Here is an 18,911-nt window from a genome sequence, read left to right as displayed (position 1 = left end):
TGGTTTAACTTTAAACCTGAATTCAGCCCTCAACATGTATTCCTAAAATAAGAACTTTTACATCTGAAGACTCACAAAGATGTTCATAACCACAGGCAAAGGATGAAAGCATGAACGCACACACACACACATACATCCAACAGAACGCTTCACATGCAAAATAATCCTTTTTTTCTGCTTTTCCAGGCTGATGGAGAAGAAGAGGAGGGAGAAGCTGAGGCAGCAGGTGACAGCAAAGCGCAGCTAATCCTCCCGTCCACCAGAGAGCGCTAAAGACACAAACGGTGCCTCACACTCTCTGCCACCAGTGCTGTGCAGTGACCGCCGGAGAGGACAGCGGGCTCTCTGCTGCAGCGGCATGCTATCCACTTCTAACTGGAAACGAAAACATGTTCCTTCACAATAAAATGTGAGATTTCATTGCACACTGTTGTACTAACAACAGAGGAAAAAGTGACAGAAACAGAAGCATCTCGTGGACGAATAAAAACACCTCATGTTACTAAGCTATACAAACAATCATGGAGTGAAGGCTGAAACACATTAAGAGCAAATTAGAGATGGTTTCCTCTCATGTTTCCATAGAAACAGACAGGAGAGGTGGAGGGTCGAGGCAAAGATTTCTGATCCTGGTCAGAGCTGAAACAATTACTTTAACTGATCAGTCAATGGACAGAAAATTCATCTGCAACAAATTTGAGAATGAATCGTTCAAGGCATTTTACAAGCAAAAATATCAGCTGCTGCTTTTATTTGTATTATATGATTCATAGGTTGATTATTTTTGGGTTTGGACTAGCTATTTGAAGATGCCAGCTTTAGCAAGTAACAGACATTTTTCACTATTTTCTGACATTTACTGAACAGAATCATTAGTCAGTTAATCGAGAGAATAATTACTAGTTGCAGCTCTAATCACAATGAGTAGTTCTGGAAGAGTTTCAGATACTTAATGTTGCAAATGTAGACATTTTTAGCACATTCTGTCATTTGTTTTTACAACAAAGCTCAATGCTGTCCAATAGATAAAGACTACAAGACAAAAAAACTGTTTGACCTGGCTGCATCTAGACAGTGAAACTTTTTAGTGTAGATGTTTGCATAACGTGCCACAAAACTGATCTGATAACGAGAGATGCCTTTGGAAATAAGGTCTGAAGCTCCTCAAGTTGACTCTTACTGTGTTTTGGTCTTTAGTAGGAAAAAGAGGATATAAGGGAGAAGAAAACTCAGGTTACACAGATGGATGGAAACTAAAAAACTCAGCTATCAGGATGGAGAAAGGGAGCAGTGGGCACACGTAGCAAAAAGTTAATCTCATGTATGTGCCTTTGATGTTGTGCTTTGTGGAGTATAACTACTCTAGTGCTGAACAGAGGAAAAGAAAACTGACTGCTTTCTCTACAACTGGAACAGTGACCCTTTAAGGGAAAACTACTATCAACCTGGAGGAGGACTTCACTCGCTAGGCTCAGACCACTACTCATGAAATGGGTAAAAGGGAATCAAGACCAAGTCTTTTTTGGATGATCACATGAACTCTGTCCCCAGGTGGCAGGGGCTGTCACAGTCGTTCCTGTTGTGCCTGGGAGAGCACAAACCGGACAAGCAAATCCTCACCAAACCACAGCCAGAAGGTCTTTTAATACTTCTTCAAAGGGCTCTAAATATATCGATACTACCTTCTAAGAGGCAGGAGAAGAGGAGGGGGAGGAGGAAAGCGAAGACGACATTCCTCACAGTGCCCCTGCATAGGGGCTCAGGTGTGTTTGTTGCAGTCGGACGCACACGCACGACAACCAAGGGCTATCACAGAAAACTAGCAAAGCACTCTTTTACCTGCCGGTTCAGATTTCTCTCACCTCACATCTGAACCTCAGGACCAGGATCAGGTCCCATCATCTGGCTCTAATCAACAGATGTGGCTCAACTGGTTCGACTGCATGGCTCCATATTTAATAACCCCCCCACCACACACACACACCTTCTGTAGCTGCTTCACCTCCCCATCATCCTCCTGTTTAATTTCTCAGTGTATATAACTTCTTTTATTTATCAAACAGGTGTAGATCCTGTTTTTGTAGATGAAAGAACACACTAGAAGACTGATCATGGACTTCAGATTGAAGATGCTATAACTTTATGTAGAAATGAATATTGTGTACCTGGAGCTCCCTTTAATTGTCCCTGTAGACACAAACTTCTCTTTGTCCCTCTGCTACGGTTGCACTGGGTAGGGACTTCTATGCAAAGCTTGTCTTCTTGGCCTATAGACATTGTGTATTAGGCGATTTGAACCACGTTGTGTTTTCTCTCCATATCTATGCTAATTGTCCAGTATTATTACTCTGCATTACAAATCCTGTGCAAGTTTCCATTTAATAAAGCTCTTTCATTTACTTCCTGTGTGTGCTGTCTTTTTGAAACATATCTAGTGCACTATAAAGTGATGAAATCTCAGCCTGTAGTGAATTTGAAACCTCCTCCCAATTTCAACCAAACGCAATACTACAAACCAAATTTACAGCACATCCAGTCTGGTTTGGTATTTTCCTACATACCTGTCCATCCATAGGTGTGCCACAATTCTGCTCCATTTCACATTCTATCTTGAAAAAAAAAAAAAAAAAAAAGACTTATAGATTATAGATTTGAGTTCCAGGCCACTTTAAGTACAAGCTGCTGAAATGAAGTTTCACTGCAGCAGTTTTCAGTAATCAGCAGCCAAAGTCCACTATGTAAACAAAAGACTGCTTTTTGGGCATTTCATGTAGCCATAATTAGTGAATTTAACTACATAATCAAAGCATATCACAATCAATAATCAATCATAATAAACTGGCCACTGGCCACTTGTACAACCTCAAGCATGCCCAAAACAGCCTTATATCAATAAACACTATACAGGAAATCTTTTCACCCCTTAGGCTGCCTATTAAAACAGAAATAGTTCATATGAAGAAAATTAAACTTATTGTTTAATTCTCTTTTTATCTATCTATCTATCTATCTATCTTTCTATCTATCTATCTATCTATCTATCTATCTATCTACATTGACCGACATAAACATAATTTTTTCTCCTTTGCATATGGAGCTTGTAAGGCTAAGCAAATCCAAATGCAATCTCCCATAATTACTGGCCGTCTATTTGTTTTGTTTTTGTTCTCCTGAGATTCATCACATTTCAGTAGATTTTATGATAACGGCTGCAAAGAGTGGGTAGGTATCCCTCCAATACTGATAAACAAAGGGAAATTTTAATCTTTTAATTGAGTCTGCAGGAATCAGCTGATGTGTCTGTTGCTGATGAGAGCACATATTCAGATAAAGGCTTCTGGAGAGATGTGTGCCTTGATTTAGGTATCCCTAATGTACACACAAAGAGGGTGAGTCTAAAAAATGTGTGCCTCGAACATCAAAAGGTAAGTTACTGCATTTTGCATATTTATTTAAAGCCAGTTTTCAGTCCTTAATGTAATTTCTGTTTATGTCTGCATTGATGTATCTTTACTTGTCCAAGCAGGTTATTGAAGTGGAATATTAAGTGTTATTAAAGGAGTATTACAAATTGTTTTTGGATCTCTACATAGAAAGAATGTAAGTTTGGTCGGGATGAAAAATGGCCATATGCGGTTTTACGTGCACATTTATAACCCTACCATTTGGCCCTGGAATTACATGCAAACTTCTCCCTTTTTTATTGGGCTCATGAAGACTTGAAGAGCTCTGCTCTGTTTGGCTGGTTTTCATTAAGGCACCTCGATGGCTCACACAGAAGCAACATGTGGAAATAGGTCACTGTGGGTGTATATCTTTTTTTGGGCATAAATATTAATAAGTCAAGACTGTTACTAAACAGTTTATGATTTTGTATTTGATCCTTTTCCCCCCCTATAATGCATAAGTGGGATTTGCATTTGAAGTAGCATGTTAGCAGTGTTTGAGGTTCATGATATATCAGTTACATGTACACATTGAAAGCACAAAAATGCTCTTATGTGTTTTACAAAATTATTTGTATTCATGTAAAAAAATACCATAATTCATGAGGCGTGAAACATTATTTATGTGCAGGATACAGTCTGAAGAGCAACATGTGTTTTTTTTTTTTTGTTTCCAACAGGAAAGTACAATGTTGTTGAGAAGTAACTTTGATTTTGTTTCACAGGACATTTACACAATCGATGCCTCCACTACACCCCTATCAGTGGATGAAGAAGTGTGTGATGGAAAATATTTCACTCACAAATTGCCAGAGCAGCCATGTTTTTTTTTTCATTTCTGAAAATGACTGGATAGTATATCACAAAAAAAAGTACAAAAAAAAAAAAAAACATCACGAAATTACACCGTTGAAATACATTACACCTTTGCACTTTTGATATAATCCGGTTCGTTTTTCCATTTGGTTCCTTTATAAGATGGAAAATAACAACCATGGACATTTACACTCGTCTTTCCTCTTTCTGGTTTCCCATGCATGTTCCCAAAATGGCCTGAACCCATTATTATTATTTATTATTTATAATTTATTCTTCTTCTTCTTCTGCATGCACTGACATGGTAAGAGGATCTGGAGGTGAGTCTTAAAGGGGAAGTTACTTCTCACTCTAAAATAACAAAAGCACATTTTTAAGCATTTTTCATTATCTTTTATTAATCCCCTTTCGTTTAAATGACAGAATGAACTTAACTTCTTCATGCAGCTGAATTTATGAACTTGTTTATTAATTTATATGGACTTATTTTAATGTGGGTTACAAATGCTTAATAAAGGAAAAGGTAGCAAGTTAAAGCCATAATTGTGTGAATTTTGGGTCATTGAAGGACTTTGACTGGTGGAATTGACTTTGACCGCTGGCAACTGAAGGCACACGAATACACATCTGTCACTGTCATTGTAAAAGTGTAGCAGAAAGCACACACACACCTGCACAGGTACAAACACTGGTAGGTTGAACTGTCATGCCCCTTAGTGGTGCAATGTGGTCAGTGCAACATCACTCAAAGCTTTGAGTGTGTGTGTGTGTGTGTGTGCCCTGGAGAGGTCAGACTCCTGATGAAGTCAACGTGCTGAAGTAGGACTCATCGGGAAAATGAAAAACTAGAACTGCTGTACGCCTCCACCAACAAATCAAGTTGCAGTTTACAGTTCAGACTCATATATAATCAAAGGTATTAAGTGCATTTTGTGGTGAAATGGAAGCTCTCACTGTATTGACATGTGTGATTCCAGTGGATCATTTACTGTGAGAAACATGCTGTCTTCACTTAGAGACTGTTTTTCCAGAAAAGAACAGAGGACTGACAGAGAGCATCACATGGAGAAACAACAGTCACCTGAAGCTCAATATCAGCAGAACCAATGAGCTTGTGGTGCATGACTACAAACTGTAAGCCGTGGATGCTTCACACACATCTTGAACACGGCCTTTTAGACACCATCACTTCATTTTATCCTTTGAGACATTTGCGTGAAATTTTGTCATTATTAATGTCTGATTTCTTGAGTTATGGACAAAAATGTGTTTCTCGTTCTCATAGTGACCTTTGACCACCAAAAATGTTCCTGCAGGAGTGAGAATTTAGTGGAGAGGTTTCAAGTGTACAAAGTTCACCTTGTATGTGAGGTTTTTGTACTGAAGTCCAGCAGAAAATGAACTTGAAAGATTACTCATAAATCAGAGGAATTGGGTGATATTAACCCCAACCCTACATTTCCAGATCGGTGACAGACTAGTTAGCCATTTTCTAGTTTTGAGACAGGGGTTACTGTTCCCTGTAAAATGGCTGGATTAAAACTATGGGATTCTGATATGTCAGATGTGATGGGAACCAAGAGAGGAGGTGATTCACTTTTCAGCTGCTGAGAGACTCTTATTGTTGGTGGGTGAGGTCATCACAGACTGTATCTTCAGGTTGAGATTTAATTCAGCCTGTTGACTGGCAGCCTTTAGCTCACACAGTCTTTCATTATCGTTAGGTGTAGTTTCCTAAAACATCTCATTGTAGTTTTTAACAAATGTTATGCAAACAGGAAGAAATATCACATTTTTGGGGACTTTTTCATTGGTGGGTATATAGTGGGTATATAGTACACTATAGTATACTATAGTATAGTATACTGTAAATACTATAGGGGTGTGTTGGTGTATTGGGCTGTTGAAACCCCCATGACTGCCAGTGATGCCCCTTGTGGCTCCACACCTGTTATCCTGCTGTCACCTGGCCTCCATCTTTCTCCTGTCTGTGTCCTATTGTGTCTGTTTTTAGATATTAGAGGTGGAGGCAGATGTTGTGTGCTGCCAGAGGTTCCCAGAGGAAGAAGGTGTGTATGTAGTGTGGTGGAGAGAAATGACACTGAAGACAAGTGTAGCAGCCACAGCAGGACTTAATATACTGAGTTCAGCACATGCAGATGTTCACAGCAACGTCCTCTATCAATATTAGTTTATACTTTTGCAGATGTGACAGACGCCCACTTATTTTGAGACATTGTTTACTTCAGGTCATGTTCCCTAACTCAGTGTTTCTCAAGCCTGGTCCTGGAGTACCACTGCCCTGCATGTTTTAGATGTTTCTGTGCTCCAACACACCTGATTCAAATGCTCAGCTGATAACGAGCCATTCATTTGAATCAGGTGTGCTGGAGCAGGAATACATCATGAAGTTAATCACATTAGCCAGGTTTGTTCTATTTTCTCAAAAAGTGACTGATTTCTCTCAGGTTGAGCCATCCTGGTTCCTCCTGACACCCTGCAGGAGGTCCTGGCTCAACTTGCTTCCTTTCACCTTCGCCTCACACTTCCTCACCCTGCTGGAGGTGTGACTGACAGAGACACGGGGCATAATATTGTGACCTCACATGTAGGTCTCTGTGGTGAAGGACAGATCCTCCATTCAAGTGTAAATATTAAACAGATTAGTCAAACACACACAGTATAAAGCAATTTAAAAGGCTCAAGGCTCAAAGGGACACAGGAATTCTTAAGCTTTTAACAAGCTGATTTTTGACTAGCAGGTGGAGGGATACAGCTGCTACAGTGGCCCAGCAGGCGTAACAGAAAATTACTTTGTTGTACTTAGATTTCTGTGTTCATGATAACAACTTCCTGTATCCCATGTGTGATGTGAGCGGGGGAAGTTAAGCTGTTGTGACAACGCCACCTAGGGGAATTTCACTCCCTGGAAATTCTACCATGGAACTAAGCTAGTAAGGCTGCACAGGTCCAGAAATCACCAGGGCAAGAGAACATGTTCCAAACAAAAAGGTTATTTAACTAAATATTAAAACAACAGGATTGTAATAATGATAGCACTAACATTCAGGCAGGGAAATTAAAGTAGCCACTCATGACACTGCACACCAACCATAAAGGGGATTGTGGGAATTGGACTGTCGCCTCGGCCACAGTGCCTGTCCAACAAAAGGAAACAAGTTAAAACCATACCATGAAATGCTTCAATCACTGGTGACAGACGCTCATAAAAACCCATTCACACCCAATAACCAGTTTACGCCATATAAAGTAATAAACTTAATTAACCAAAAATGAAAGCAATATTAATTCAACCAAATACACATTTACATTTAAATACCAAATTGGTGTATTTAGAATAATTCATGCAGGTGATTTTGCAGGGTGATTGGGAGCCAAGCCTTCACGTGGGCTTCAACAGCGGGCCAAATGCCAAACAGCTGCGAGCCAGCAGCCAGTGCACGGAAAAGGACACAGGAGAGCCACAATAAATAAAACCAGAACCAGAGCCAAAACCGGAAGAGGGAGGGAGTCCAGGGAGTGGTAGCTACACACTCACTGCCTCACCTAGCAGAGGCTGATGGGGGAAAGCCGCAAAGGCCCATGGGGCGATACGAGACGCCTCAGCACAGCTTCCAGTGGAGCAACTGGTCTTACAAAGTGACAGCCAGCCGTGCCATGCCATGCCATGCCAGAGCAGGGAAAGGGAAACCAGAGGTGGTAAATGTTTAAAGAGGGGGCTATAGGACATAAATCTCCTATAGAGGTAGATGTAGATTGTCACAAAGGAGAACATTCCTCAGTGGGACAATGCCCATCAGAACATAATCTGGTCTTTGAGATAAGAAGGTTATGGGAGGAATTGAAAAAAATGCCATGCTATATACTGTGTTGTCTGTATGTTAAGGGCAGAGTCTTCTGATCTGACCCGGAAGCTCTCTCAGATGGTCTGATCTCAGATGACATCTGATCTGATACTGCTTGTTAATAAAGTTCTCTTTAACTCAGGCTTGTATCAGCTGAGACCTTCCTACACCATCATCACACCACTGCTCAGCAGGACCTGGCTGATAAACATCATGGTTTACAATTACCACCCCATTCACAGGTGTAGAACTGGCTGAAACCAGTCCTGACTGGTGCTTATCACACAAGTAGCCGTTCTCCGACGATACAGCCGTCGTTTGATGTGTATCACAGGGGAACAATTTTAAATACAGGGAAGTCATCACTAACTTTGTCAAATGAGTTGGACTAAACCACCTGCACATCAATGCCGGCAAGGAGGATGGTGATAGACTTCCACAGGAAAGCACCACAGACTACACAGGTGAGCATCCAGGGTTTAGACATTGAGATCGTGGAGGAGTGCAAATACCTGAGATATTTCAATAAAAAACATCAACCTCATGGTGATGCTGGAAGCAAAGGTGGCTGGATTCATCCCCTGGAGACCATGAACGTCTCGACAAATGTTCAGTCTATCCAGTAGTTGTTTGATACATTTCAGTCTGGGCCAATGGGGTGGACCACATGCCTGATCATGCTGCCTGTGTGGTTAAAAACATTAACATGAGCATTTCCCACATTTCACTGAGATACCTAGGAGCCTGCTCCTCCAGTCTCCACCCGCTCTGTCGAGTCTATGCTCACCCTGGAGGGTCTTTATCTATGCTAATGTTGGTGGAGCTTTATTCTATTTTGTTCTCCTGTGTAATTTGCTGCAGCAGAAAAAATCCCACATACTCACCTGTCAGTAATCTGAGTCAAACATCCAACTGATATTATGAAACTGACAGGAAAATTGGCTTGACATTTTGAGGCATCTTTTGTCTATTTTTCAACTATTTGGATGCAGAAATTGATCACATGGTATTTTTTTTTAATCATAGGTGAAATTCTCCTACTATGAACTAAAAAAATCCTCTTGGATTATCTTCCCAAAACTGAAACTGAACAGCTTTTCTTAACTCATGAAAAGCTGACTTTTTAGAGATACCTGGTTCTGACAGGACAGAACATGATGCACTGCTGTTTATTAAAGTAGCCAGCAGTATAGAAAGCAGTTAAAAAGGGCCCAACCTCAAACTTCTGCAGCAGCAAAATGTAATATTATTGGCAACATTGATGCAAACACATCAGATAAAACAGTGACAGGGCCATTCTACTGAACGACTGCTTTCAATCTAAATACTTTATGTACATTTACCTTTATGTAAAAAAAGGTGAAGTGTGTATAGTGGTGTATCTTGTCAGTGTTGCTACACACGCGCGCGCGCACACACATATATTATGTTATTATGTTGGGTATGTGGATCAAAAGAATCCTTCTCTTTGGTGGTTTTCTGCTCATTGGCACAGTGCAAAATGTCCTACATCATTACAATTATTAGTCTTATACACAGTTGCCTTGTCTGTATTACTTAGCCCGGATTGACAGCCACTCGCGCGCTGCGCTCTCCCACCCCGTGCACGCGGCGCTGAACTCGGCATACGGGTTTTACCGCATCACCGAGTTGCCTTCAGGTTTCGGTGTTGAGCTCGTCATTTCAACCTCGCCGGTCACACAGAAGACATGAGCTCCGTGCAGGATGTGAACCCCATGGTGCGTGGGATCAGAGCCCCGACCAGCCTGCAAAATCTGGCTGCACGCATCGCAAAGGAGATCAGACAGGTGAGGCGCACGTGGAACACACCTGAGCTAATCTGTGCAATATTCGCAGTGTTTGAGTTTCCCACTGTAAGGTGGGCTCGTGGTGGAACGACATATTGTCCTCTGCTTTTTTTTCTCATCAGTGGTAGACAAAGCTATTCAGATCCTTCAACAAAAGCAGAAATACAACAATGTAAAAACACTCCAGTACAATCTCAGCTACTTTACTTTAATGCTTTAACTGCACCATGGAGGCTACCTGAGTTACCCGAGGTAAAAAGTCTCATGGAGAACAGTAAAGGGTAATGGAAATCTATTATTTCCATTAGTGAAAGCAGCTGTGGATATTTCTCATGGCTATCCAGTACAAAATATTCAGTTCATTCTAATATTACAGAGCTATATGGAAAAATGTAGGAGCAGACTATTATGTCTTCTGAACATAGCCTGTTATCTTATTATTAACCTATGCAGGTTCTATTTATGCTTTATTATTGGGATTTTCAAAGAGCATGTTCTTGAGGTCATTAGGATGAGTGTGGAAGTATGGCAGCTAGATTTTGCTCGATCTATTATGTGGTGCAGTGTTTGGTTGTATTTGGCACAGGAAAACTGACCCTCACACCCTGTATGGCAAAATGCTGCTAAACTATGGGATTCTGCAGCCTCATGTATAGATGCCCCACACCTGACAGCTCCAGCTCACCAACACCTTCCCCTTCACGTTCTTGAGTCCAAAAATTTAAAAAGTTCAATAAAGCCGAGGTAATAGACAAAACCGAATGTTAGCTGGGCAAATCTAAATTCAAACACCAGGAAGAGATAAAACACAACTAAACAACCACAGGAATAATAAAGGCTGGACTGCAGGGAGAACAGAGACAACCTGACAAACAGGTGGTCGATAGCTAAGACTTCATGCACTGGGAGGACTGACTGGGTAATCGAGGTGATAAAAGGTAAAACTGGTTGGAAAACTGAGCAATGCCAAGGAGTAAAACTTACAGGAATGCATAAAGCAGAGGTACTATAAGACACGAAAAACAGGAAATGTAGTTAACTGGAGTCCGTGCACATCCTCACACAGCCAGGCTAGTGCCCCCCCCCCCCTCTTTCCAGTATTTCTGCTATGCTAAACTGACTGCCTGCAGGCTGCAGCTTTTTATTAAGTCTACAGGCATGGGAGTGGTATTGACTGCCTTGGAAGGAAAGCACATAAGCAAATTTTCCAATGTTCCAACGTTTTGCTTTTAAATGTAAGAATGTCAGCTGACGTGCATGCCGCACGACGTCGCTGGATCCTGGCATACCGTTTTGAAGAATTTTCCCACTCTTCTTACTATAAATTTATAGTAGCTGATGGCATATAGCTCCCATCTCCAAGTGTTTCTTCGTGCATCCCTGTTCATACTCTTTTCAACTGTTGGCTGCTCATTTACACCTTAAGGCAGAAACTTCATTTAAACCTTAAAATATCCCACATCCCACACATGAAACAATATTGATTTAACCATCATCTAAACGGCAGTCTACATCTGCTGATCCTAAATTGAAACAAAGTCAAAATATTTGATGAACTTTTTTTTGTTCTTCGACACATTTTGCAAATAGTAAGAAATTAGTAAGACCAGACCTTTATAAGAAGTGAATGTTTTCCCTTTAAAGCAAGTCCAAAATCCAATATCCCATGAATGCTGTACTGCACTGTATATGAGGTGGTCCAAACTTGTAAAACACACACTGCACACTAAGCCTAAATGTGTTGTTGGCAGATACTCGTATTATTCACTTGTTAAAAGTATCCTTTGTTTCAATATTAATAACAAAAAAAACCATGAAACTATATGAGAACACATTTAGAATAACTGAAAAACTACCAGCAAAAAGGCAACTAGCAGGGAACCTCAGGGGGGACGATCTTAAAATTACCCCCAAAAATGCTCCTTCATGTGGTTATGGGAAGGTCTTGGGAATGTTACGTTGAACAAGAACTGCTTAACTTTCTTGGGGCGTTGTGGGCAAGCTGCCAAATAGAAACCTGTCAGGAATGTTTTCTATTAGCTGGATAGCTTGCCAGCGCATGCACAAAAGTGTTCTTTTAGCCCAACCCAGGTTGATGATATTCTACTTCAAAAGAGATTCGATATTGTGGAAAAATAGGACTTTCCTCCCCTAGTTGATCATTAAACCCAGAAGCTCTGAATGAATCGCGTCAATGACACCTTTCAACTCTGCTCGCATTCCGTCCTGCCAGTGGCGCAGTGATCCGCTTCATCCCCGGGTTGCTTCAATTACCGGACGTTGAATAATTAGAGGTTGTTGTTTCGCACAGATTTCCAGGGGCGAGTGTCACGGATTCAGTTTCAACAAGATTCAAACACAGGGAAATTGGATGTCAGGCAGTTAAAGAGATTGAAGGATGAAACTAGACTGTCAGGTTTGAAAAATACAACCAGCCTGAGCTTGTGTCTAACTGTGTTCCTCTTCAGGGAGCAAAGAAACCCTTCAAGAAGGTGATTGATATCAGTGCAGGTGACCCCCACAGCGCAGGGATGGCTCCCATCTCATTTGTTCGGCAGGTTGGTGCTTTATGTTTTATCTGTGAGTGTTTGTCCCTGCTGCAGCTCCTGCCTTGATCCCCTGTGATCAGTCTGACAGCTACAAACTGAGCAGCTCTGCACCTGTCATTCCCTGTTCCTTTCCTCAGGTCTTGGCAGTGTGTTTGTACCCTGAGCTCCTCAAAAAACAAAGCCTTCCTTCGGACGTCAGGCGGAGGGCACAGAAGCTTCTGGGGGTCTGCGGTGGAGGGAGCCTGGGTGAGAATGAATAACAACAATTTACTTGCACAGATTTGAAGACGTTTGATGCAAAGTGGTTCATAGAATTTCTCTGACTGGCTTCTCTGCTCTCATGGCTCGTCTATCCACTCTGGCGATGACAGGTTCATACTCCACAACATCCTGTGGCATCCCGCGTGTCCAGCAGAGCGTTGCTGAGTTCATCATGAGGCGAGATGGTGGAGTGACTTCACAGCCAGAAAACATCTCCATCTCTAGTGGTTGTCAGAAGACTCTGTCAGTAGGTTTTTTTGGAACATTATTAGTAGATTTATCGCTGTAAGGTAGTTATTAAGGGCAGCAATACGTAGTTCATAGTCCAATCGCGGTAGTCCATTATGAACAAAAGTCTGTTAATCAGCTGGGAAATCATCTAGTTAGACTGAGTCTACAGGCATTCTACAGCTCTGACACATGTTAACATTTGCAAATTAGCACTAACCGCAGTATACAGCTGAATGGTGGATTGTCATGCATTTTGCAGGGATTTAGTCATAAATCAAAGTATTGGACCAATTGCGTTTTTTGCCTGATGATGGTGCTATTTTAAACGTTTAAGATGCCAAAAGTTATTACAGTTCAACATGAGGGAGGCAATCCATCCAGTGATTGTTGAGACACTTCAATCAAAACCTCAAATGTAAACCTAAATCTAATGGCAACGTTGTTGTGAAAGATGTTGAGGTATTTCACTGACATTTCCATCCCTGCGAGTGTGACTAAAAGAGCTGCTTCTTCTAGCTGCAGATCATATTCACTGAGGTTGGATGATAAAAAATTTGTATGTTGCTCTTTGGCGTGTCCATCCAAAGCTCAGACTCTCAGGACTTGGTACGGTCACTAACACAAGTTCAGTTCAGTTCTCATCAGCTTTGGGTATGCGCTCTGTGCTGAATTGCATTTTAGTTAATTTTAACATGCAACACACTAAACTAAGACAGTAAACATGCTAAATATTACCAAAACTTCCACTTTTTTATTGGCAAAAGATTTACAAGACTAACCTCTACCTTTTCTACTTAACCACAACTTGTTAATTATTAGAAATAAAGTATTAGCCTCTACTTTTTTCCATCTAACAATGCAGTAATTCTAGCCTGTGCTCGCTGTAGAATCTGTCGTCAGTCAGCCCTGTTAATTAAGAAGTCGTAATATATCCACCTTTATAATCAGCTATTTAACAATTGTGGTGGTCTTGTCTTGCTAACAGTTAATTGTATTGTTCTTTATTGTGTAAGCTGGTTTTGCACCTGATGGCTAGTGGGGAGGGGGAGACCCAGACGGGTGTGTTGACCCCGATGCCCTGCCCACACACTCTGCCAATGCTGCTGGATACGTGCCAAGTGACGTTGGTGCCGTACCAGCTGATGGAGGACCGAGGCTGGGCTCTAGACCTGGACGAGCTGCGCCGAGCTTTGGAGACTGCAAAAGGTCGCTGCAAGCCCAGAGCCATTTACATCAGCAACCCAGGAAACCCCACAGGTAAACTGCATACAGCAGCTACGTTCCCTCATCCCCCTGCTTCAGTCTCTGATGCTCACTGCTGTTTGTCCTGACAGGTCATGTGCAAGATAAGAAAACAATAGAAGAAGTGATTCGCTTCGCTGCAACCGAGGGCCTCGTCCTGTTGGCTGAAGAGGTGATTACAAGCTGCATAAGACTCTAAAACACGTTTGTTGATCTGTTTGCAGTCTCACACAAACTCCCTCTTTTCATTTCTTCTTGCACCTTGTAGGTATACCAGGACAGTGTGTATGGACAGGACAAAGAGTTTATTTCCTATAAGAAAGTCCTGTTTGAGATGGAAAAAAAGTACTCGGAGACAGTGGAGTTGATCTCCTTCAACTCTATATCCAGTGCCTGCATGGGAGAGTGAGTATCACTATATGAAGAGAGAATAAGAGTATACCTTTTCTTAGCTGCGAGCCCATTTGTTGCCTGGTGATTTGACCACAGAGCCTATTGCTGCCTTCAAATGACCCTTGCAAGGACATATTCTTAGGAAGATGAATGTACTTTTGAGCTCATGAGGCCCAGTAGGCTACACTGCCATACCTGTGATCTCCTGTTGGCATATGTAACCCTACAGTGTTCTAGGCTCACCAACAGTGAACCAAATAAACACAGTATGGGGTTATAATAAACCCCAGTGTCCTAGTTCTTGTGTTCTTGTAGTGAATGAACTGAGGAAAAACTTTAAATTCAGCCTAAAAAGAGACTGACTGTCCTTTCTGTGTTCACCCAGATGTGGTCTGAGAGGAGCTTATATGGAGGTAATCAACTTGGACCCAGCAGTCCATAAGTATCTCAGAAACATGCAGGCCACTTCCAGCCCTCCAGTTTTGCCTCAGCTCTGTCTGGAGATAATGGTCAATCCGCCATCACCCGGAGATCCTTCCTATGAAACGCACACAGAGGTAAGGGCAAAGTCAGTCAAATCAGCAGTAAACCCAACGTCTGGCCTATTTTCTACAGCTGACAGGGAAGACATGATAGCAAACAGCTGCTAATTCATTCATTCATGCATCCAGCAGACACAAAGCCACATTAGCATTTCAACACGTCGACAAATCTAAGCTCGTTATTCACTCAGCTTTTAGCTCTGTTTACCTCAGGCAGCCATGTCGCCAAGAAATTCTGTTATACGCAGCTTGCGTTCACAATGACACAGCGGCGACAAAGGTAATCGCTGCCTGCATTGTGTTCAGAGTCAAACAGTGAAGTGAAACACAACATTTATGTACCGCGCTGCAGTCGCAGGGAGGTGGTCAGGGTTGATGGCAGGTGTTCAAAGTGCAGCACTGTGACACCAGAATCCAGACCGCGGTCAGGTTAAGGTCAGGGAAAGATCCTGATTGATGCAGACCTTTTCCGTACTAAATCAGAGCCGGATTTTGCCTAAACATAACCATGGAGTTTTTAAGGGACTCTTCAGACCCAGCTGTGCTTATGTTTTTCCAAAAGGTAACCGATGTTTGTCCTTTTTCTCAATCGAAGGAGATTCATCACATTCAGACAACTCTGGCCAAGAATGCTCAGCGTGCCTGTGAGTTCCTGAACGATCTGCCAGGGATGAGCTGCCCGCCAACGATGGCGGGAGTCTTCCTTTATGCCCGTCTGCATTTACCACCTCAGATGATAGAAGAGGCCAAGGTCAGAGAACTGTGCAGAAGCCATCTCCCCTGGACCTTAAGTCCTCATGTTTTACTGCAGTTTATGGCTGCACTACTTTAAACTGAAGTTCTTACTATTTCCTGATGCTATAATTAATCATATCAATGAAGTTTGTAAACCAAGAGTGAAAAGTAAATATGTTCAGTTATGGACACGCACGCACACACACACTTTCTGATATTGATTTCAGGTGTTGGGAGTGGAGCCAGATGTGTTTTACTGTCAGAGGCTGCTGGAAGAGGAAGGTCTGTTTTTGGGAGCGGGCTGTGAGAACGGACAAGAAGATCAAAACTACCACATCAGGTAAGAAAAGCAGCTGTGTGTGTCGGAGTTATTTGAGTTCTTTGATGACCACACTGAGGACATTTTTGGAACTTTTGGAAAGTGAAAATTTTCTGGGAAAAACAGGATATTTACTTTCACTTGATGAAAGTTTTTGGGAAGATCAAGATGTTTTGGAACATGAGAAGAGTGACAGTATTTTTCGTACAAGAGAATAGATAGATAGATAGATACTTTATTCATCTCCAAAGAGAAATTTGCAGTTCTAGCAGCTCAAAAGGTGGACACACAAAGGCATGCAAAATAAAAACAAGAACTACTTTCAAGCAATGACAAGTAGTTTTTTTAGTAATAGTATTTACTTTCACTTTGAAAGTTTTTGGGAAGATCAAGATGTTTTGGAATGAGAACATTTTGGAAAATCAGGAAATTTCAGAGTGTCAGTATTTTTCTTACAAGAGAATATATATTTAGGACATTTGTTAAAAACGGGCATAGTTTTGGAAAATAGTGTCACCTGTGGAAACTGAGGACATTTTGAAATTGAAGTAAACTTTTGGAAAGAGTTTGCTCTTTCACTCAAGGTTTTGGGAAAATCAAGACATTTTGCAAATTGAGGACATCCTGGAAAGTGTTGGAAAGCTCCAAGGTCTAATCGTTCACAAGAACTAAAGAGCACCTTTAATTTTTATTAATTAACATTTATTTTATTTTATGTTTTCATGGTGAGGCTGCATTGTGAAGCAGTATTACAGCCTGTATTCTGAGCTGCTGATTATTATGGAAGCCTGTATGTCTGTGTGCAGTGAGCCTGTCCCCTGAGGGAAAGTAGCTGCTACAGTATGCGCTCCTGCCCGAGGATCACTGTGTAAAACCTGTTGAGCACTAACCTGTCACAAACAAGAGTAAAGTCAGGTTCAGTCAGGGTTGCTTGCTGGAGGGTCTGTATGTACTTTACATGTTACTGCAGTGTTGTGTGTGTTTTCTTTTCTCTCACAGGATGTGTGTTTTGGCCCCTCCTGCCACCCTGGACGAGGTCTTGGCACGACTTCGTTCTTTCCACCTGCGCCTGCTGAACAGATTTCCCTGACAGAAATGTCAAGGACACACAGTTCTGGGACAAATAGCAAGCCAGGATTTACACCTCCAGTGACGCTAACACTGTCTGTCACTGTTAATCCTTTAATCATTGAAATCTTAATCATTTAGATGCAACTGTCAATAACAGGAATAATTTATTGCCTAAACAAGCAAAACACGGAAAAATGCATTAATAATCCGTAATCCATTAATAAGAACAATCTCTGACAACATCATGTCAATGTGTGTATGTTGCATATGAAGCAGTCAGTATATGATCAATGAATTGTTAATGATGTTTAATTTAATTTGAAAAACGCTACAAACATTAATTACGTCATACATTACAAATACTGTAAGTAGTTACAGTACAACTGATGTAATCACTCACTTTAACATTCACACATTAGTCTCCACAGGAGAGTTAGTAACAATGGCATCTTAAGTATGTGTATCTAGTTGAACCTTCCTCACCAATCAGAGGTCTGGTTGATGAGTCCACACGTAGCATTTAAGAAGCTGCAGTTTTAGGCTTGTTTAAATGCAATGATGGGTGTGTCAGTGCTGCAAGTGCATCTCCTCTGCTACAATTTCAGCTACACGCAAGCTGGTGAGTGTCCAGTTTGCTGCCCACACGCTTGGGGAGCTTCTCTTCATCAGAGGTGGAGGAGTCACCTTTTCCTACCTTGTCCTCCGAAACGAACTGTGGCTGATTGTCCACACAAATGTGAACTTCACCACCTCCGGCAACCTCCTATAACCACCTCCCTCAGCTTTTCAGGAGGAGTCGCCCTGGAGTAGAGAGGCAGTCCCAAACAGAGCAGAGACGGAGAGTTTGGTGTGAAAAAACTAACTAGTTAGAAAGTGGCAGTCTGTCGACTTCACACTCAAACTTGTGATCAAACCGCTGCGGTAAAGGATTGTAATAGACTGGAGGGGGACAGAAAACAGCTCAGCTGCAGTGACATGAATTATAATAAAAGTTTAACAGCCAGATAAGATTGATGAACCTTTACTTCATTACAGTTAATTTTAGGGTTGGTTTACTATGATGTAACTAAAACTAATTCTCTATTATTGTGATTAAACATTTCTTATTTATCCATGCGTTCACTTGCTTTATTGTATTATTGTATCCTTATAATGTGGATTTAATTCAATTAACTTCAAAAAACTTTATTGAAAAAAAGGTACAAGCACACATATTCACATACGAAAACACATACATATACACACATACCTTCATGTAAAAAAGCATAAGTATATTGTAAGTGCCGAGCACATCAGTGAGTTCAGGTTATATGTTAGATCATGTGGTAGGTCATGTATATTTGACTAATCAATTCAAATTAAGTCTAAAAACATCGTATATAGCTTGAAGATTGACATGACATGAGGTCACTTTGGGTCCGTTCTGCATTGTGGATTCTTTTTCTGAGCTTTTCTTCAGGTCCAGCAACAAAAGCTCCATTAAATTGTAGGAATGTGTTTATTGATGACTGCAGGATAGTTACGTTGCTCTCCCCTTGTAGTATACCTGAGTGAAAGTTAGCACCAGAAGTCTTTTGTTATATTTCTGTCAACCTGTGCTGATTTGTTCTGGCTCTGGAGGGGTTGTGTAAG

At 41.4% G+C, this 18,911-nt stretch overlaps 2 protein-coding genes across 2 annotated transcripts in view; both read left to right on the top strand.

The window, feature by feature from the left end:
• Window positions 1-2,386, top strand: part of LOC121604927 (1-phosphatidylinositol 4,5-bisphosphate phosphodiesterase gamma-1-like) — a 29,735-nt gene extending 27,349 nt beyond the window's left edge. Inside the window, exon 32 of the mRNA XM_041934562.1 lies at window positions 187-2,386. Within this exon, the coding sequence (XP_041790496.1) occupies window positions 187-247 (61 nt within the window). The 3' untranslated portion in view covers window positions 248-2,386. The remainder of the gene's footprint in view (window positions 1-186) is intronic.
• A 7,451-nt stretch (window positions 2,387-9,837) lies between these two features.
• LOC121605349 (alanine aminotransferase 2-like) lies at window positions 9,838-17,298 on the top strand. The gene is made up of 11 exons (XM_041935226.1): window positions 9,838-9,936; window positions 12,405-12,494; window positions 12,623-12,731; window positions 12,857-12,993; window positions 13,991-14,234; window positions 14,312-14,391; window positions 14,488-14,624; window positions 14,998-15,169; window positions 15,750-15,905; window positions 16,153-16,229; window positions 17,208-17,298. Exons 1-11 carry the CDS (start codon window positions 9,838-9,840, stop codon window positions 17,296-17,298), a joined length of 1,392 nt encoding a protein of 463 aa, XP_041791160.1.
• The last annotated feature ends 1,613 nt before the right edge of the window (window positions 17,299-18,911 follow it).

Source organism: Chelmon rostratus, chromosome 4 (assembly GCF_017976325.1).
Source record: "Chelmon rostratus isolate fCheRos1 chromosome 4, fCheRos1.pri, whole genome shotgun sequence".
Classification (NCBI taxonomy): domain Eukaryota; kingdom Metazoa; phylum Chordata; class Actinopteri; order Chaetodontiformes; family Chaetodontidae; genus Chelmon; species Chelmon rostratus.
The sequence above is the reverse complement of the archived record's forward strand: the minus strand, read 5'-3'. Positions and strand labels throughout refer to the sequence as shown.

Excerpts from the sequence above, each read along its gene's own strand:
- LOC121605349 (XM_041935226.1), top strand. The coding sequence starts at position 9,838 with ATGAGCTCCGTGCAGGATGTGAACCCCATGGTGCGTGGGATCAGAGCC. Across the intron at positions 14,235-14,311 it reads CAACCCAGGAAACCCCACAG|GTCATGTGCAAGATAAGAAA; the intron begins GTAAACTGCATA and ends TTGTCCTGACAG. Across the intron at positions 14,392-14,487 it reads TCGTCCTGTTGGCTGAAGAG|GTATACCAGGACAGTGTGTA; the intron begins GTGATTACAAGC and ends TGCACCTTGTAG.